At 45.1% G+C, this 20,120-nt stretch overlaps 3 protein-coding genes across 5 annotated transcripts in view; 1 reads left to right on the top strand and 2 right to left on the bottom strand.

Moving 5' to 3' along the window:
• PEX1 (peroxisomal biogenesis factor 1) overlaps positions 1 to 15,331 on the bottom strand; it is a 45,999-nt gene extending 30,668 nt beyond the window's left edge. Inside the window, exons 1-6 of one of the 2 annotated variants that reach the window (XR_002100705.1) lie at positions 15,079 to 15,331; positions 10,409 to 10,552; positions 4,820 to 4,903; positions 4,214 to 4,328; positions 3,356 to 4,098; positions 323 to 442 (exon numbers count right to left, since the gene is read on the bottom strand). Coding sequence is in view for 1 of the 2 variants with exons in the window: in XM_019533167.1 (XP_019388712.1) it covers positions 323 to 442; positions 3,356 to 4,098; positions 4,214 to 4,328; positions 4,820 to 4,903; positions 10,409 to 10,552; positions 15,079 to 15,192 (1,320 nt within the window). In the remaining variant the exon portion in view is untranslated. The remainder of the gene's footprint in view (positions 1 to 322; positions 443 to 3,355; positions 4,099 to 4,213; positions 4,329 to 4,819; positions 4,904 to 10,408; positions 10,553 to 15,078) is intronic. The other variant, XM_019533167.1, reaches the window with a different exon arrangement.
• CDK6 (cyclin dependent kinase 6) overlaps positions 1 to 20,120 on the bottom strand; it is a 369,693-nt gene that overhangs the window by 94,744 nt on the left and 254,829 nt on the right. The window lies entirely within an intron of this gene.
• RBM48 (RNA binding motif protein 48) overlaps positions 15,541 to 20,120 on the top strand; it is a 14,410-nt gene continuing 9,830 nt past the window's right edge. For both annotated transcript variants that reach the window (XM_019533190.1, XM_019533198.1), the window contains exon 1: positions 15,541 to 15,666. In XM_019533190.1, the coding sequence (XP_019388735.1) occupies positions 15,556 to 15,666 (111 nt within the window). In that variant the 5' untranslated portion in view covers positions 15,541 to 15,555. The remainder of the gene's footprint in view (positions 15,667 to 20,120) is intronic.

Consider the following 20,120-nt stretch of genomic DNA (forward strand, 5'->3'; position numbering starts at 1 on the left):
TGAGTTTACAGACAGTCACCAGGTCCCCCCCTCAGCCTTCTCTTGTGAAGGCTGAACAGGTTTAGGTCCCGCAGTCTTTCAATGTAGGGGCTGCCCTGTTGTCCTCAGATCATGTGGGTGGCCCTCCACTGGACCCTTTCAATGTTGTCCACGTCCCTCCTGAAATGGGGCACACAGAACTGGACGCAGTACTCCACCTTATGTGAGATGAAGTTCCCAAACCACCACCTGACAAATAGTAAACATCAACACTGATAAATCTTAACCACAGTAAATCCACCTGTTTAAAATGCATGCAGAATTACTGAGAATACCAACGCACTAGGTTCTGTGTGGGCTGCAATCTAAGAGATGCTGGAATTTTAGGGAATGACTCCAGTGACTTAATTCTGACAGATGCGTGCATTTCTATATGCAGTTTCTTTCTCAGGCCATCTGGAATCTGAAATGTAAGTATGTAAAAGAAAAAATAAACAGACAAGAAACGGTTAGAAGACAATTTGATATAACAGGGCACAAGTGGCTTCACCTGGTAGTTGTTTCATCACTGACAGCATTTTTGCGTGTGATCATCAGCCTGACCTAATTTATGGTTTTAATCTACAACAGAACTAAAAAGGAAACAATTGAACTCATAGTAGTATTGAAACCTCTTTCCCTCCTACTCTCTTCTCCTTAATTAACTCCTTTGTCCTTGTACAAATGGTTAGACCTTGTTAATGTATTATAATATCTTTAGACACAAACAAAAAAACATCTGAAATGAGAAATCCTTTCCTGATTATTACAATTTAACTTTGGAAAGTGTACTTATTTCTCAAAATTTCTGCAGTTCTAATAACCATTTGTTAAAGATTCTCTTTGTTAAATACTAAAAATCATATGACTGTCTCAGCCAGTTGTATTGCATTTGGCAACTGACTTGGGCTAGATTTTAGACAGCAGCATTACAGAAGTCATCTGATTTTAGTAATGAAAATATCACAATCTGGTAAAGTTTAAACACCCTAAAAATCCAGCACATATTCTTTTAAATAAAGGTGCACCAATAAAGGTTTTCTTGGCCAATACCAATAGCCAATCATTAACTGGCCATATCGGCCAATACTGATCTGATAACTGATTTACAGGAACGAAGCCGAGCAGCGTTGAGTGCTGCATCCTGCTGGTAAGTCTGTTGGGGTAGAAGGGGTGTGTGTGGAGCAGGGCAGACTGAGGCCCCCATGGTGAAGAAGAGAGTGGCTGCCCAGCCAGGGCAGTGAATGGGACTTCAAGGCGGAGAACAGGACAAGAGCTGTGGGTAGTGAAGGGGGAGGGCGGAGAGGGGTGTTGGCTCCCTGCCCCTACACGAAACTCCGGAAGAGGCATGGGGGGCATAAGAGGGGTGGCTATGGGGAATTTGGGGGTGGCTATAGCCACCCCAGTGCCGCCCCTGCTCAGGGCACTCCACCCTTCGTGTATCCCTGCCCACCCTGCAGCACCTAGCTCCCGAGAGAAAGGCAGCAGAGTAGAGTGCCCTGAACAGGGATGGCGCTAGTGGGAAGGTTTCAGCCACCCCAAAATTTCCTGTAGCCTCCCCATAGCCACCCCTTTCAGTGCTGCCACAATTGGCTGTCCCATGCAGTTGAGCAACCCTGGCCCAGTTCCCCCACCAGGAAGATGCTGGTGCAGCCCTTGGCCCCGAGCCTGCAGCCCACTCTCGCCTCGCACACAAATTTGGCAGGGAGCACATGCCCCCCCATGCCTTCCCCAGGGGTGTGCACAGTGGCAGGGAGCTGCCCTCCCTCCCCTAAATGAGCTACCCATGGCTTTGTCATGCACCCGGCCCCAGGGTCCCATTTACCACCCCAGCTGAGCAGCACCTGCCCCTGCCCCACTCCCTCCCTCACTATGGGGGCCCTGATCTGCCCCCCATGCCCTTCCTCCATGCTCCTTCCCCCCACAAACTTACTGCCAGGATGCTGCTCTCCAAGCTGTGTGCATGCTGTGGCTTTGTGCATGCACACAGCATTTATCAGTGACATTATTGGCCAAAAGCTGATTGCGGATAATATTAATTTTCCTGTTATCAGTGCTGATCCGATATCTGAACGATATATTGGTGCCCCCCTACTTTTAAATTTAAGAAGTCAAGTTTTGTGCTTGAAATGGCAGTTAAATGATCCAAATTATTGTTTAATTATGAAGAAGTAGAGGGGCTCTGAGAAGCAAGAATGTGTGCTTTTTTAGTATAATAAAATATTTCATATCACTATTTAACTTTTATATAGCACCAGCATTGGTCACAATGAGCTTTACTATGGAGGGTAAGTATCATTAACCTCAGTTTACAAATTAGAAAACCAAGGTCTAGAGAGGTAAACTGCTCAGAGTGAAATAGGGCTACATCAGTTATGGACAGAATTGATTTTTCCCCAACACTTGAATCCTTTTGCTCCCCTTTTCAATAAAAATAGTCTTCAAATACTTTATTTTCATTTTGTTGAGTTTCTAAACTGAAACATGTTGGAGTGGATATTAGTCTATCAGAGCCAAGCAGCTGGTGCTATTTGGAAAGCTGCACTTGCAATTCCCAGCTGGCATCCAAAACTGAAGCCTCTGAGACAACTGAAATGACTCTGCTGCTGGCAACAGCTCTCATTCCCACTGAAATGGATGGTGGATTAGCAGGAACAGTGAATTTAGACACTACTGTGTTAAAACATTGAAAAAGTGACTTTTTAAGCTCTTATTCCATTTTTCCTGATCCAGCAGCTGCTTCCAGGGAAGCAAGAGAAGCCAACAGTTGAGCTGTTAGACAACCAAGACTTGTGGCACCTTTCATAACAGCATTTCTAGATGGAGATGTCCTAATAAGACCTTTAGCTTTTTAACTGTGGTTTCATTTTTAATATTCAGTTGTTAATAAACATTAAAAATATATATAATTTTTATACAAGGTATAAAAACATTTCTAAAAGTAATGGCACACTTCATGTATTGCCGTGAAACATCTGTTGAAGGCTAGAGGCCAACACATGCTTTCCAGCAAGGGTAACATGTATGTACACATAGATATCTTCAGGTTCCCTCGTTTTTAAGATACATGTCAAAGAACGTTTTCATCTTTGCTGCAAAAACAAAAGATGGGAGACATCCTATGTTATGGATCCTTCATGTTAGAGGGCTACTGAAAGGAGGAAGTCACTCAAAAAAAGCAAAGGTTAGCAAAGAACAGGTACAGTGGGTACACTGTATTGGTCTTTACTATCTTACTTAAAAAATAACTCATAATCAACACAATCAAATAATATATTAATTAAGCGATCTCAAAAGTATCTAATAAAAAATCCAAACCTATTGTGCTCAAACTAACCCAAACTCTTCCAGCATGCATGGCTTCCACATTCCTGTTATATTTTATGGGATCCTTTAGGTCTTCAAAACCAGTCCATATTATCGAAACAACAGAAATCTCATTGGATTCTTGACTGTTACTAGAACCAGATGGGTTTCTGTCTTGTGGGCTGGTCATCTGCTTTTGCTTCGCCACTGGCAGATTCTGCTTTGCTTCTTGACACCTTTGTCTGGGGGAGAGAAGTGCAGTAATCGTCCCATAAGATACTTTAAAATTAGGCTCTAACTCAATATACTCTAGATTCCATGGAAAAACATGAACAGCATTGTGTTTCTGAAATGTTGATGTGTTCTGCTTGCTGGGAGGCTGAGACTGACATACTCTGAAAATGGCATCCATACGGATTAAGTTCAATAGCTTTTCTTTCAAGGTGCTTATCTCAAGAGTACCAGAGGAAGTCTCTTGCTTGTGTTCCAAAGTCGGAGAGAAAATGTTCCTTATTAAACCCCATATACTTGCCACTTTTGTATCAGATGTACACTGTTCAAGGACTCCTGGATTTAAACTAGATTGTTTGACAAGAGGTTCCATTATTTTTTCTCCTTGGTCCATTTTACTTTTGATAAATAGTTCTGGTAAAATGTCACTTCCCGAGGAAGACAAATTGGTGATGTTTTCTTCATCTTGGCGCATTTTTGAACATACAAGCAGCTTTGTGTGAGGTTCTAATCTCCCATAGGGAGCAGCTGGCTTTAGTGTACCTGGATATAAGCACATGGATTTATAAAAGTTTATCCAATCTAACCAAAAAAAACCCCAAACCCAAAAAACTAACCCCTTGGTATTATTGTCCAAAATGCTCCCGTTGCCACTTACTGATTTGGATGTAAATATGGGTGTGCTGCTCAACCCACACCGGAAAGACAGCTTTTGGAAATACTATCCGAATCTGGTCAAGGAGATGCCTTTCAAGAGAGGAAGCATGCAGCTCCTAAGACAATTTTACATTATTAGAAATCATATACTCTACGTTACACCTTGTATTTAAGATGCTAACTGTTATGCACTTTTACAAGGTCAAATCTGAATTACCCAGATACAATCTACATAGACATAGGCATTAGGGGCTGGAAGGGACCTTGCAAGATCATTGAGTCCAGCCCCTCGCCCCGCCATAAGCAGGAAGTCTGTTGGGGTCAAATGATACCAGCAAGATAAACACCTAAACACCTTTTGAATGAATCCAGAGTAGGTGCTTGTACCATCTCTGGGGGAGTTTATTCAGGATAATGACGTCCCTAGTTTTGCTCGAGATGCATTAGTAGACGCATGCCAGTATTTGGTTTGCTTTGCCAGCCACAGCATTGCATTGGTAGCTACGTGATCTAACACCACCACACTTAGAAAAATGACATCTTGAGGAGAAAAACAGGTCAGTGGATTATGAATCATAAAATATGAACAATTTAAATTGCTTATTACCAATATTTCCCAATCATCTGCAGAGAGGGGCTCCACTTCTACTTGCTGACAGGATAGGACTTGGGAACAGGGTTCAAGGAATACCTGTCAAACGTTAATACCATTTAAAAATATTAAATTATCTTATTTTTAAATAAAATCTAAATGAATCTTTAATTTGAAAGAGTTAAGTCTGTTCTATTGTCCATTCTTAATGATTGTGGATTTCAATATTATTGTATGAATGAACAGCATTAAGAATATGGACTTTCTATAATAAACAAGAATGAGTACAGTGTGAAAGGAAGCAGTATCAATAGTACTATTAATTGATTATATAGCAATGAAGTTTCAACACATATAAATTGTAGTTAACTAATGGGTTATATTAAGAAAATCATCCCAAATCAAACCACAATAAAAAGGAAAGTTTATAAATGTATGTTTCTGAAATTTTACATTAGCCTGAAAAACATGCAGTTGAAATTGGAAAACTGAAGAATACAATTGTACACAGTTACATAAGACAAGCACAAATGAAAAGAAACTACTAATTTTAAAGGAAAAAAGCTACTATTTTAAGAAAGCATTCCCACATGACACCCACTCTTCAACAACACAGTTTTCAAGAAATGTCATTTGAAACTGTAAAGCTGAACATCAAAAACAATGCTGCAAGCTGTTGGTATTCAGGAAAAAGCAAATGTTTTTCAATATATTAAAAAGAAAGGCTGCTTTTTTAAAACTAAATTGTTCATTTGACAAAGATAAGCTCTTTTCAAGACAATGACACGTCTTATTTTTTTCCCTTTAAATAGTTTTCTTATGAAATGAAACAACTCCCAACTACCTGTCTTCTGGGAAACTGTGGCAACAGATCAGTTGCTCCAAAATAAGCAACTGACTCTTGTAGAGTTTTAAAATCTGCAGTGTATGCAGTCAAAATGCAAAATATCCATTCCTTCCTACACAACAGTAACTAGAAGGTAGGGCTGTGTGTGGCTTCAGACTGTGCTTTGGATCCGGAGAAGCTTCAGACACTTTGGCATCTGAAGCAGCATGTCCGGATCGAAGCACTGGCTTCGTTAGGCTTTCTGAAGCAATTCAGAGCTTCTGAAGAGCTTCGGAGCTGCTTTGGAGCCACTTGGGAGCTCTGGCCATAAGGTATAATGAGGAATTAATGATATATCTATAACTTTGATATTTTTGTCTGATTTGTATGAAGTTTCCAGGGGTGGTAGTGTCTGCTGAGAGCATGAACCCCACCAAGTTTCAAGAAGATTGGTGCAGGGATTCAGGGGGAACTGCACCCCAAATTTTTGAAAGCAAAACTCATGTCACATCTATGTGTTACAACACAGCGGGGTGAAAACTGCAGGGGTGGTAGCCCCTGCTGAGGCTACGAAGCATGCCAAGTTTCAAGGAGATATGTGCAGGGGTTTGGGGAAACTTGCACCTCAAGCTGCAGACTGTGAAAGAACAGGGGATAGTCACCCGGTGCATCCTCCCGGCTACGAGCTCAAGGCCTCCAAGTGTAAAGTCTCCACGCTACAGCAGGAGCTGCTGGCATGCACCAGATCTGCTTTAATATCTTGCCAGGTGAAGCAGATTGAGGGGATCGCAGAGGCTGGAGCAATACCTGGGGCCAGGCAGAGGACCAGAGAGGGAAAATAAAAAAATGGAAGCCGGCGGGCAGAGTGAAGGACGGCCACGTCTTGCCCTAGACTGAAACTCCTGGGAGTGCAGAAGAGACTGGGAGGCTTGCGGGCTCAGAGGAGCCCTCATCCAAGGGACAGAGAGAGTAAAAGAATACAGGCGCTCTCTCCCTTGGCTCAACATTTTTTTCTGTTAATTGATTGCTGCTGCTCTCTAATCAAGCTGGATATGCTGGCAATCAAGGTAAAGGAACAAGAGATGCAGGGTTTGCTCTGTCCCAGCCTGGTTCTCTCCAATCCCTTTTTTTTTCTCTCCCTTGGGGGATCTCAAGTGGCTCTCCTCCGGTAGATCATCAGCTCTGGACGTGGCTGAAATCAACTAAGAAGAGGGAGGAAGAAGTGGCTGCTCCCTCGCAAAGTATGCCTTACCCTGATTAACTGCCTCCTGGAAACAATCAAGCCTGGTGTGGTGGCAATATAGGTAAAGAGGAGACCTGATCCGTCCCCACAGGGAAAGCTCAGCCATCCGTGAGAAGACAGACTGAGTAGAAGGAGTTGTCTGGGCTCTGACAAACCCGGAAAGGGACCCTCTGGGTCCAATAAATTTTCTTTTCAGTTTCTCAGTTCATTTGCCGTTTTTTTCTCTTCGCCGGTGCAGAGATCTGAGGGTGAACCAGCAACTGGCAGTGCTTGGAGCGGTGGCATCAGCCCTCCCTCTCTTCCCCTTTCCTTTACATCTTCAAGAACCATCAAGAAAAAGTCATGGCAGGCAGAAATACAGAAGTGAGAGCCACTCCCAGCTGACTGAGGGTACTATGCACAGGGAAGAGACTGGCAAACACCCGCGGGGTGTAAAGGCACTCCCTTCTCCCCAGTAGGGACCTGACACAGGCAAGTAAAACTCGTGACATGGGTGCCACTGTGTGTGTTAAAGTGAAGCAGGGTGAAAGCTGCAGGAATGGTAGCCCCTGCTGCGGCTACAAAGCCTGCCAGCTGTCAAGGAGACTGGTGTGGGGGGGTTCTGGGGCCCTGCACCTCTGGCTGCTGACAGACAAAACTTGTGACATGGGTGCTTGTGCAACTGTGTCTGTCTTGGGGCCAGGGGAGCGGGTTGGGGGTGGAACTACTGCAGGCCTAGCTGTTAAACTACTGTGTTACAAGTTACCAATCAATCATGATTCACTCAGGGACCAGCTCAATACAATGCTAGCTAATGTAACCAGTTAATTAGCAACAATTAACACCTACAAAATCACAGACTAAGGAGAGGAAAGAATTAATATAGACAATCAACTGCCCCAAGACAGACAGAGTCAGTTGCACAAGCACCCATGTCACTAGTTTTGTCTGTCAGCAGCTAGAGGTGCAGGGCCCCAGAACCCAGAACCCCTGCACCTGTGGTGTAACACATACACGTGACATGAGTTTTGCTTTCAAGAATTTGGGGTGCAGTTCCCCCCAAATCCCTGCACCAATCTTCTTGAAACTTGGCAGGCTTCAGGCTCTCAGCAGAGGCTACCATCCCTGCAAATTTCATCCAAATCAGACAAAAAACATAAAAGTTACAGGTATTTTAGTGATTCCCCATTATACCCTATGGCTGGATCTCTGAGGCAGCTCCGAAGCTTTGGAGCTGCTTCAGCCGGATCGAAGTGGGAACACAGTCCAGAGCTCCAGACTGGATCCCTGGCATCCGAAGTGACCGGACTGAATAGCTGCCTACTTGCACAGGCCTACTAGAAAGGGATATTTGTCATGAAATGCTATTCCTCAAAGGCTAATGGGACTATCTGTTTTTTCTTGTTCATTTGACCATTTCATGGCTATTTTTTGGTGAGTTTCTCCTCATGTTTGAAGGCTGCTTGCAAGGACAATACCAAACTATAGCCAGATTATTCTGGAGATTTAGTTTGAAGATGACTTCCCCCCTCCCACCATTTTTTGAGCATCTACAAGTAATATGTTATTATAAGATGTAAAAACATGGGCATGAACACAGCTAAAAGATCATTTAGAGTGTTCTCAGCTGAACCAATGCAATTATCTAGGGAGAAGTAAAAAAAAAAAAAAAAAAACAATTATCTAGGGAGAAGTAAAAAAAAAAAAAAAAGTCAGATTTTCAGAATAAGTTATGGGCTAAATTGTAAAAGTTTCAGAGGGAGTGAGAAAAAAAGTTTCAAATGAGAGTACAATAAATAGCCAATCAAGCTGCTACATGATGCTGCACAAATGTATTTCTGTTCCTGATCCATAATATCTTATTAAATATTAAATTATCTCATATTAAAATATCCTATAGTCTTGCAGGTGGATAACTGTTTTCATTGCTATATAAATTTGAAGACCCACCCCCCCCAAAAAAAAAAAGAAAAAAAAAAAAGTTGAAGTGACCACTATACTTAAGCTAAAATGTACCCTGCTGGACCTTCTTTCTCTAAGTAAAGTTTTATCATATATAAAATATAACAGCTGGGTGCAAAATGCAACTACTACTCTGACTGGGCTAATTTAATTTTCTACCTTCCATCACCAAAATGCTGGACCATTGGCAGGACAGACACAACTTCGACTGTCTACTATCTCCTGGGCTTGTTTCCAACTTCTCTTGGCATCACTTGAACAGGGATGTCTAACTCCTAAGTGGCCTGGAGGCAAACGCCCTATAGGGTGCACCAGCAAGAACTCCATGTCCACAAGCCACACCAGGGCAAGACAGGGGTCCCCTAGGCCATGTGATGCATGGATGATTCACCCCTTCCCCCCTCTGCCTGTAGCAACATGCATCCATAGCCCCCCTTTCAGTGTTGCATCACACACCCGCAAGGGCCCTCTTTACCTGCCACTGCTGTACTGTACGTACACCCTGAGCCCACGTGGGTGCTCTCCCCACCCCTATGGTATAACTTGCATGGCCCTGGACTCACCCTTAGCTCCCTGGGCCATGTCACACTGCTCTGCCATGCAGACAGTGAAAACCAGAGGAAGGATGAGGAGCCTGGCTGCTGTTGCAGCAGAGGTTGGATAAGAGTCCAAGGGCTACAACTTAACACCTCACAGACTTCATGTGCCCCACAGGCTGCTGGCTGGACAGCCCTGACTTAGGGTGAGAACGAGAACATGCTAACAATATGCAGACCATTTATAGTGATTCTTCAGCCAGAGAAACTGGGGAAGAGAAAAGGGGTAATAACTTAGAGCAAAAATAAGTCAAACAGAGAAGTAAGGAATAAATGGATAATTAATACAAATGGCAAGAGCTCCAGGGAAAATAGTTCTTATCAACATGAACACAATTCTCAACTTCTTTCATTGTTTTTTAAAAATATTTTCCCCTTTGCGTTGCACTAATCCCACATTAAAGACTTATACACCTGCTTATGTTCATACACTTAAAGCCAGTGGTTTTTGACTAGGGTGTTGAAGCACTCTGGAGTGCCCAGATCATCTGATAGGGTTGTGGCAAGAAGTATGAGGAGATAAGCAGATAAAGGCTATCTCAGGCTTCAGGTGTGAAGAGATAAGCAGATAAGGCAGGCAAGGGTGTCCTCCTGCCTAGCTGCTCCCTGCCCCCTCCTCATTACCTGCCTCCTTCAAAGCAGGTAAACCCTGTAATAAATTAATTAGTTGTTGAAAATGGGGTGTTGCTCAATTCACACAAGTTATGGAAAGGAATCGTGAAGCTAAAAAAAGTTCAGAGTAACTGCTTTCAGCAGTCCTACTGACTTCTGTGCATAAGTACTTTCAGGAACTGGACTCAAGTCCCTATTTCAGCATTTTATCCCAGGTGGATGATGTATTGATTTTACTATAAGGAATGCCAATAAAATCAATGGGAGTGGTCTGCCTTTAAGGAACAAATTGAAAGACTGTAGTCTAAGCTGTACACAGTACTACTTCAGAATTTTATATGATCATCTTTGATTTGTTTAAAAAATAAAAAAGCTTTATTCCAGACCTGATCCCCATGTGTAATACCAAGTTTCTCTGCTAGCTGTCTGTTAATTTCAGCAATATTTCCATCACGGTAACTTTGATGTCTGATTTCCATCCAACTCAAAAATACGGGCTGGGGACCCCAGGAGACTTTCACAGCTTGGCCCTGTTCATTTCAGAGAAGAAAACCAAATTAATTTAAAACAATTTAAATAAAATTATTCCAGTCAAACAAGGCCTGTTTGTCTAATCAGATTTCTGATTGTCTAATCAGTCTTGCATTTGTCTAATCAAAGATCTAAAAGAAATCTTAAAAGAAACTTAAAAGTTTATTTCTGGACTCTCCAGGCAGCACTTTTTAATGCCTGCAACCTTTGCAACAGTTCTATGAGAAGTTTGCAATGATTCAGCAAAGGGAGTTTAAGCCATTTTCAGTAGCAGACTTCAGAAAATGTTCCTTTTCGTAAAAGTTACCAAGATTCTTGAGTCAAGAGGTTCTCTCAAAATTCTTGTTCTTAAAATTTTAAAGATGTTTTTATTTCTTCGTTTCTATTAATTTAATCTTAATTTCTAGTGATGTTTTCAAAACACTGCTCCTTTAATAGTATATATCAACCAAAAATGAAACTGAATGAATTAAGCATGTCCATGAAATACCTGGCCTCAATTAAGAAAAGAACATAGGTTTGTGCTTCAGTCTTGCTCTATTATTGGGGATTAATGAGACTTAAATATGTATATCAAAGTGTTCTTGAATAAGGGTAAACTTGGTGTCGGTGACAAATTTTCCATTAGGTTCAGTAAGGATATTCACATGAGTAAATTTGCAAGCTATCATAAATTGACGGCTATCATAATTCCAAAGAAAGAGCAACCACATGTGATTGGAAGAAATCCTTTAAAGAAAAATGTGAAACCTACATTTATGGGAATGGAGGTATCACAGGAAAGTAGTGCTGGAAAGGGCCTCACAAAGTCCCTTCCCTCAGCCCCTTGCTCAAGGCGGGATCTTCCCTGACTAAAGCAGCCCAGCCAAGTGTTGGTCTAATCTACTTTTAAAAACTTCCCAAGGATGGAGGTTCCACAATTTTTCTAAGTAGCCTGTTCCAATGCTTGACCACCCTCATAGTCAAAAAGTTCCTCCTGGTTGCCAACCTAAATTTAATTGGGTGAGGTCTGAATTCATTGCTCCTAGTCCTGTCCCCTACAGCCACAGAGAAAAGCCCATCTCCACCCTCTCTATAACAGCATTTCAGGATAGCACACACAGTTCCAAACTGGTATTTGAAGACTGTTATTAAGTCCCACTCTCAGTCTTCTCTTCTCCAGACTAAATACCTCGGGCTCTGTCAGCCTTTCTTTGTAAGTCTTACTTCCTAGACGACTAATAATTTTTGGTGCTCTCTACTGGACTCTTTCCAATCTGTCCATGTCCTTCTTGAAGTGTGAAGCTCAGAACAGGATGCAGTATTCCAGGTGAGGCCTCACCAGTGCTAATTACAGCATAAAAATCACTTCCCTTGGTTTGCAAGTGACACTCCTGTTAACACAACCCAGTATGCTTTCATTTTTTTTGGCAACAAGAGCTCACTTTTGGCTTGTATTCAGCTTCCAGTTTATTGTAACCTTCATGCCCTTCTCTGCCATACTACAGCCTAGCCAACCATTCCACAGCCATTCATTTTCCTTGGAGGCACAATATCTTTAAAGATATTATGGAACTCAAAGACAGTTTTAAGACTAACTTAAGCAGCTACATACTACTGCATGTCCAGAGGCAGGCTTCAGTCTAAACAAATGAAACATCTGTAAAGGGTTATCAAGCTACTGATGCTAAAAACTAGGAAAGGCCCAAGTAAAACACAGAAGAGGCAGAAACTATTTAAAAAGGAAGAGAGAAGAGTATAACAATGTGTAGCCAATAAAAATTGATCTAAAGTGCCACTGTTACATCTTATTTATGACTGCCTTCTGGCTCTGTCAATCCTGCCTCTCAACTCCAGTTTCTCATTTTCTCCCACAAGCATGCCCCCATACCAATTCCTATGCTTTCTATTTCTTGGACTGTCCAACATGACCCTGCATGTCACACAGTCTCTCAATCTTCCCTCAAACATATGCTCTTAGCCCATCTTTAGTCACAGAAAAATGTTTAGAACACATCAGGAAATTAATGGGTGTTCTGTACCACCCAAACCTTCCACAGTTTATCTTGTATATTCCTTCTTCCTAACAACCTTTTAACTTTATTTCTTTCTTCAACGTATTTGTCTAAAAATCTGTCTGTTTAGACTTTGTTTTACAGGTGTGCATGTGTGGGTGGGTGTGTACTGTATACTTATCAGTTGTCCCAGTGAACTTATTTGGTCCATTAACTGCATTAAATAGGAATATTCGTACAGTTCCTTGGGACAAAAAAATTAATTGAAAGTAGTAATCCTGGCCCATATCAGATGGCTTAACTGAAAAATGAAGCCTAGGTTTTTTTTTTTATCAACCTCCTACATACACTTTATTGTTCAGATAGATTTTTTTGTTTCACTTATCCTGTGTCTGATAGATTCCACTTTAAATGATGAAAAACTTGAAAAATAAAACCTGTTTGGATGAAATGCATCATCTCCTCTGTTATGCTTTCCCACACACGAATTGCTGGTTGGCTGAGAAAGCAAGTGACCAAAATGGTCAACTACATTCAGGTTGGGATTGTGGGACTTAGGAAAAAAAACAAAAAACCAAAAACCCCACCATTTCCTCTTGCTATTTTCACAGAAAGTTTTTTGAATTCATACCAGCTGGCTGTTTCAGTTTGGCAAGGAAAAAGCCAGCAGTTAGAGTTCCTGTAATACACAGCTCTTCAACACAGCCCCCATCCCCTCCCACTCCTTTTACTTAGCAGTGTGAAAATACGTTTGCATTAAAATGGACCAGTTCCATTCCCATGACAGTTTTCTTCTGCACTTGAGGAATTTTGCTGAAAACAGGAAAATGTTAACAAGATTTATTTCAAGGCCACTGATGCTGCTTTCTAGCAAAAGTGCACACACTTTTTATCAACTCGTAAATGAGTCTCCTTGTCCCTTTAATCTTGTGAGGGAATCGAATTGCATCTTTTCCTTGAAATGTTTTCCTATTATTAATATCTGTGGGTGACGCAAAGGGTTTGTGTCCAGACCTTGATAGTGTATGCTGCGTTTTCACTGCAACCTTCTTGTATTTGAAAGGGCGGGGAAGGGACTACATCCTACACTGAATGGGACTCTCTTTAGGTATGAGGCTCTACCTATAGCAGCAGTGCTTGGCAGCATTTCCCTTAGATACAAAACTACTGTATTGGAAGCTCAAAATAATCATATTTGTTGAAAAAGTAACGTACACTGAAAAAATATGCAAACAAGTATGCAAACAAGTCTTCTTTGTATTTACTTTATATTGCTCACTGTAAGTCGCCTCTGAGTGGGAACTGGGTCATCAGAGGTGAAGTGTTTCTTTATTTCAAGGCAAGCTGCCATAACAATTGCTGACAGCAAACCCAAAAGTCAGTTAAGACTAGAGTTACCATACATCTGTTTTTTTTTTCTTTTTGAGTCCTTCCATCTCTGTCCAGCTGTTTTTTCTAAATATCAGCAATGTCTGGGATTTGGGATTTTGCTCTGTTCAGCACTGGAGCTGTCCCTGGCACTGGGCTGCAGAGGACAGGGGAGGTGCCTGCTGCTCCAGCAGTCGAAGGGAGAGGGGAAGGGGCAGCAGGGAGCTATGGGGCCAGCCAGGGGGTTGTAGAGCTGGAGTGAGGGAAAATGGTAGGGCTGGAGGGGCAGGGGGTAAGGGGGCTGCAGGCTGAATGTGAGAGGGTTCCAGCAGGGCTGGGGGGGTAGGGGGCTGCAGGCTGGTAGTGAGGGACATGGTGCGGGGGGAACAAGGGACTGTGGGTCGAGACCGCAGGGAATGGGCAGCGCCAGGGGGCTGCGGGTAAGGACAGAGGGGCACCAGCCAGGACAGGCTGCGGGGAGCTGTGGGTTGGGACTGAGGAACAGCAGCATGATCTGGGGGAGGAGGATTGTGGGTTGTGAGTGAGGGGCAGAAGCAGGGCATGGGCATATCATTGCCCCCAACAGGCATCCTCTTTTTTGAAACTGGAAACATGGTAATCCTAGATAAGACTCTTCGAGAGGAACTTGGGCTTGGCATATGCTGCATCCATTAACTGCCTCAAAACTGATCACGGATGTATTTGGTCTGAGACAAAAAGAAATGCAAAACTCAAGAACTCCTGGTTCAGAGATGATACCTTTTATTATTCCAACTAAGAAATCACAAGATAATGTTTTAGTTACCATCTCTGACCCAAGAGTTCTCGAATTCTGCGGTTCAAAACTGATCATACATTTTGAGCACTGGGACTATTACCCAACTCACATCCTACAAGGGACGAAAGTATCGTACAACTATAACAATCCTCGTCCCCCCGGCCACGACCTCCCGTCCCCGGGGGCTGGGCGCAGGCTGCGGGGCCAGACCCTGCGGCGGGGCTGGTCCCCGGCCGGATGGTGCCCGTGCCTCGCCCCCGCGGGCAGTGACGTCACGAGAGGTGGGGGGAGCGCTGCCGTCACCATGGCAGCTGGGGCGGACCGTGCGTATCCCACAATCCCTGCCGAGGACACCCCGCAGGCCGCGTATGGAGCCGTCCCGTACCTGCTGCAGGCGGAGGCGGGCGACCAGCGCCGCGGGCAGGTGCAGGAAACAGTTCCGGCTGCCGCACACGGCGACAGTCACCGCTGCGCCGCTGGGGCCGCCGCTGCCCCACATGCTGGCGGGCCCCGCCACGCGGCACGCGGCCTGGGCCGGGCCGGGCCGGGCCGAACTCTCGGGGCGGCGCCACGCGCAGCTCCCCCGTCCGCCGGCAGACGACAAAGTCCAGGTCTCTAACAAGCCGCACCCCTGCCCGCCCGCACACATTGGTACGGCCCACCGCAGGCCAAGGGGGTCGCGCCTCCCACTCCCTCCCTCTCTCTCATTGGCTCACTCCAGTCCAGGGATGCGGCGAGTCTCATCCAGCCTGATGACACTTTCTCCCCAGAGCCAATGAAGGGAAATCAATAGCCCCGCCCTTCCCTGATTGGCTGCTGTCTGGGAGCCGCCGGGCGCAGGCGCGGAGGGTAGAGACGCAAAATGGCGGCGGCGGGTGGTGAGGTCGGGGGCGCGTGCGGGCATCACGCTCAGCGGGACGTCTGCGCCTCGCGCGCCAAGTACCGCGAGGGCCGCAGGCCGCGCGCAGTGAAGGTGAGAGCGGTGGTGTGTGGGTCAGCCTTGGTTGCGCATACGTAAGGCCCCATAGCGTCTCCCTGCGGGCGGCGGCTCTGGGATGCGAAGGGAGAGGGCGCAGGAGGGTTCGCCCCTCCCCCCCCGGTTCCGGCCCGGTGCTATCTCTTACTGCACCCAGTGTATAGCTGGCAGGTGTTAGATGAGCTTTTGGGCATGCAGCGCCCTTCAGGTGATCCAGAAGTCTCTGTGTAGGAAAGCCTCTGACATTTCCAGCTATACGGTTAGTCCAATAAAAGATGTCAACATAAAATCCGTGTTACTTTTCATACCTTTCCTAAACTGTCATGGCTGCAACAAAACTCCTGCCCTATTATAGGAAAGACTTAAGACTTCTTCTTTGTCAACACCACTTTAATTGGCCAGAACAGAGACTTCTTAGGGTTGCAGTGAGCTCTACCAGGAATTGGCAACCTTTCACTGACAACAACACAAATGAGTGCAGCCGGGAAGTCGTAGCTGTCCACAGGAGAGGCTCCTTAATTTGACCAGTCATTGCCCACTGGAGTCAGAGCAGGTCCCTCAACTTGCCCAGGACATTGCATGTGCTGCATGGCATGCTACTGCCCAAGCTGTGTGCGGGCAGGCTGCTTGCCAGGGCTTCTAGGAGATGCCTACATGTTGCAGAAGCAGCTAGTGTGAGTTTTGTGTGTGCTTGGCTCATTCCTCCTTGGGGAATGTGGGATCAGAGGGTCTGCAGAGATCTGCTGTGTGGGATCCCAGGGAGAGGAAAAGGAGGCGAGCAATGAGCACGCAGCTGGCTTTTGTCAGGCCAGATAAAATCTTGCAGGCTGAATCTGATTTGTGGACCACAGGTTGTCAATCTTTGTACAATTTAGAACATGGTCTGGCTAGTAGTGTTACAGAGATGTGAAGTCCTGGAAAAATAAAACAGAAAAATTTGGGAAGAAATTTTTTTTTCCTGTTTTTTCCAAGGACCTTTTTCCAATGGAAAAATTGGAAATTTTGGGAAAAACTGGGAAAAAAACGCTCTTATGAAATATTTTCTTTTAGACTGATGAATGAACTGCTTTTTAAGATGTTTTCAAATATTGTTCATTACTCCCTCAAAATGATTTCTAATAACTGTATAATATGAAGATTTTATGTAAGACAATCTAAAGTACTGGAGCAAGACAAGTCCTTTATATAGTTTCATGGTTTCATAGTAGCTAGGGTCAGGAGGGACGTGAACAGATCATCTAGCCTGACCCCCTGCCACAGGCAGGAATGAATGCTGGGTTCACAAGACCCCAAACTGGTGATCATCCAACCTCCTCTTGAATTTGCCCAAGGTAGGGGCGAGGACCACTTTCCTGGGAAGCTGGTTCCAGATTTTGGCCACCCTAACTGTAAAATATTGCCTTCTGATCTCTAACCTAAACCTATTCTCCATCAGCTTATTACCATTGTTCCTTGTCACCCCGGGTGGTGCTGGGGAGAAAAGGGCTCTACCTATTTGCTGTTGATCTCCCCTGATGAGTTTGTAGGCAGCCACCAGGTCCCCCCTCAGCTTCCTCTTGCTGAGGCTGAACAGGTTCAGGTCCCTCAGTGTCTCCTCATAAGGCCTGTCCTGCTGCCCTCTCACCAAGCGGGTGGCCCTCCTCTGAACCCTTTCCAGACTGGCCACATCCCTTCTGAAGTGCGGCGCCCAGTACTGGACGCAGTACTCCAACTGTGGCCTGACCAAAGTCGCATAGAGGGGGAGTATCACCTCTCTGGACTGGCTTGAGATGCACCTTTGGATGCATGACAGGGTATGGCTGGCACTGGCGGCTCATGTTCATCTTGGAGTCGATAATGACTCCAAGATCCCTTTCCACCTCTGTGCTTTCAAGAGGGGAACTCCCCAGCCTGTATGTATGCTGTGGATTCCTTCTCCCAAAGTGCAGCACCCTGCATTTGTATACGTTGAACCCCATCCTATTCTCATCTGCCCACTTTTGTAGTGTGTCAAAATCTAGTTGCAGCCTCTCTCTCCCTTCAAGTGTGTCCACCTCACCCCACATCTTAGTGTTATCAGCAGACTTGGACGAGGGGGTGGAAAAGCACGCTGTCCAAATCACTTATGAAGATGTTAAACAGTGCGGGCCTGAGGACCGAGTCCTGGGGTACATCACTGCTCACACCTTGCCAGGCTGAGTACAACCCATCCACCACTACTCTCTGGGTGTGTCCCATCAACCATTTTTTTACCCATCAATGCCAAAGTTGCTTAATTTATTAATGAGGATGGGGTGAGAGGCAGTGTCAAAGGCCTTCTTAAAGTCCAGAAAGACTACCTCCATGGCGACACCATCATCCAAGGATTTAGTTACTTGGTCATAAAAGGCAATCAGGTTGGTCAGGCAGGACCTGCCTTTGATGAACCCATGCTGATTGCCCCTGAACATGATCTCCCCTGCAGGCCCCCCACAGATGTGCTCCTTAATGATTCTCTCCAAGATCTTTGCGAGCACCGAGGTGAGGCTTACAGGCCTATAGTTACTTGGGTCCTTCTTCCTCCCCCTCTTGAAAATTGGGACCACATTAGCCAGTTTCCAATCCCCCGGCACCTGGCCAGATGACCACGATTGCTCATACAGCTGGGCCAAGGGCTCTGTGATGACCCCTGCCAGCTCCCTCAACACCCTTGTGTGGAGGGCATCTGGACCTGCAGATTTAAAAATGTCTAGCCCTTCCAGAAGATCCCTAACTACATCTGCACTGACTGAAGGCCTGACAGTGCTATCCCTAAGATTGTCCCTGCCTCTGGTAGGTGGGATATCCTGGTTCCCGTTCAAGAAAACAGAGGCAAAGAAACTGTTAAAAATATTGGCTTTCTTGTCTGGTGTAGCCACAAGATTACCGTTTGTGTCTTGCAGGTGCCCTACATCACCTAGTGCCCTCTTCTTGCTCCCAATGTACTTGAAAAAGGACTTTTTGTTGTCCTTAATCCTGGATGGATTATGGTAGGCATGATACAACTCTCAAATCCAGGATGCTGCCATCTGCACAGGAGGAGGAGGGAAGGATCTAGGGCCACCTTTGCTTATGTATTTCTGCACTGCCTACAGCCTTCCTTCTTGTGACATTTTATCTAGATCCAGGATAGGAAACTGCCAACATGCTTGCCAATTAGTGGCATACGAAGACATTTTCCTCAGCACACCAGAAGATGTGCTGAAGAAAAGGTTTAAAAAAAAAAGTTTTTAAGTTGCTGCTCCAAGCTCTCTGGCACTGCGGCAGGAACCAGGGCAGTCTGCATTCTGCTGACCCAGCCCTAGGTGCCTGTGGCTGAGTTTGCGAAGCTTTGTGAACCTCAGCACCACTGTACACATGGGGTGGGATCAGCAAAACAAAGACCCAGTGTCTGCTGGGTCTGTAGAAGTGGGGAAGGGTGTGATGCTGCCAGCAGGAGGACACTGGGATAGGAAGGGAACAGTGTGTGGGGGGTGGTGGTGCCAGGGGATGCAGGCATGAGCCCCCTATCTGTGTCCCTTCCTCTCTGCATATATGAGGGAAGCGTGGGGCTGTGGGCTGTAGATAGCTGAGTAGCCTGTTGGTGTTGGTACTGGTGCTGATTTCTGTGCTTTGCAAACTGAGAGTTTAACGTTGCATATTATTCAGTTTATTTTGCTCTGTTAAATGTATTCATGCTCAATTTTTGCTCTCTCAAACCGGTTCATATTAATCAGTTTATTTTCCTCTGTTATATCATTTCAGCAAGGGAATTGTGTTGCTTGTCGTCTGTGCAGAGAAAGTGTGGTATCTCATATTTCTAGTGTCCAGAGCCATTTCACAATCAAGCACAAAGCCAAATTCTCTTAAGTCAATGAAGCAGACAAACATGAATCCATTAGAAAAGCTGTTGATTCAATTCAAAACCAGACAGCCAGCTTTTGTAACTAGAAATGCTCTTTCCAGAGGTTAGAAGTCATGTCAACGGTTGTAAAAATTGTAGAGGTGCACTAATACATCGGTGCTATATCAGATTGGCACCGATGTAAGGAAAATTTACTATATCTGAAATTGGCTTAATGTGCTTGATAAATTGATTGACAAATGCCCATGCGTACGCACAGCTGCAGCACAGCACTCAGGCAGTGAGGAGCACAGCGTGCAGCTGGTAAGTCTGTTGTGGTGGAGGGTATGGGTATGGGTGAGGCAAGGCAGGCTGCAGTTGCAGGCTGGGGGGGCTGGGCCATGCTGCACTCGGGGTGGACAAGCAGTGGCAGCGCTGGGAGGGGTATGGGGGCTACAGTGAAATTTGGGGTGGCTGGAGCCCCCCTGCCAGTGCCGCAGTCTGCCTCAAGCACAGTGTGACCCAACCCCCTACCTGTTGGGAAGAACTTGGTGCAGGCCCCAGCCTGCCCCCACCAATGCCTCATGCCCTCCCAGGGTACACACAGCAGCAAGAGCTGCTCCCCGCCCCC

Source organism: Crocodylus porosus, unplaced genomic scaffold, assembly GCF_001723895.1.
Source record: "Crocodylus porosus isolate Cpor-Errol unplaced genomic scaffold, CroPor_comp1, whole genome shotgun sequence".
NCBI lineage: Eukaryota > Metazoa > Chordata > Crocodylia > Crocodylidae > Crocodylus > Crocodylus porosus.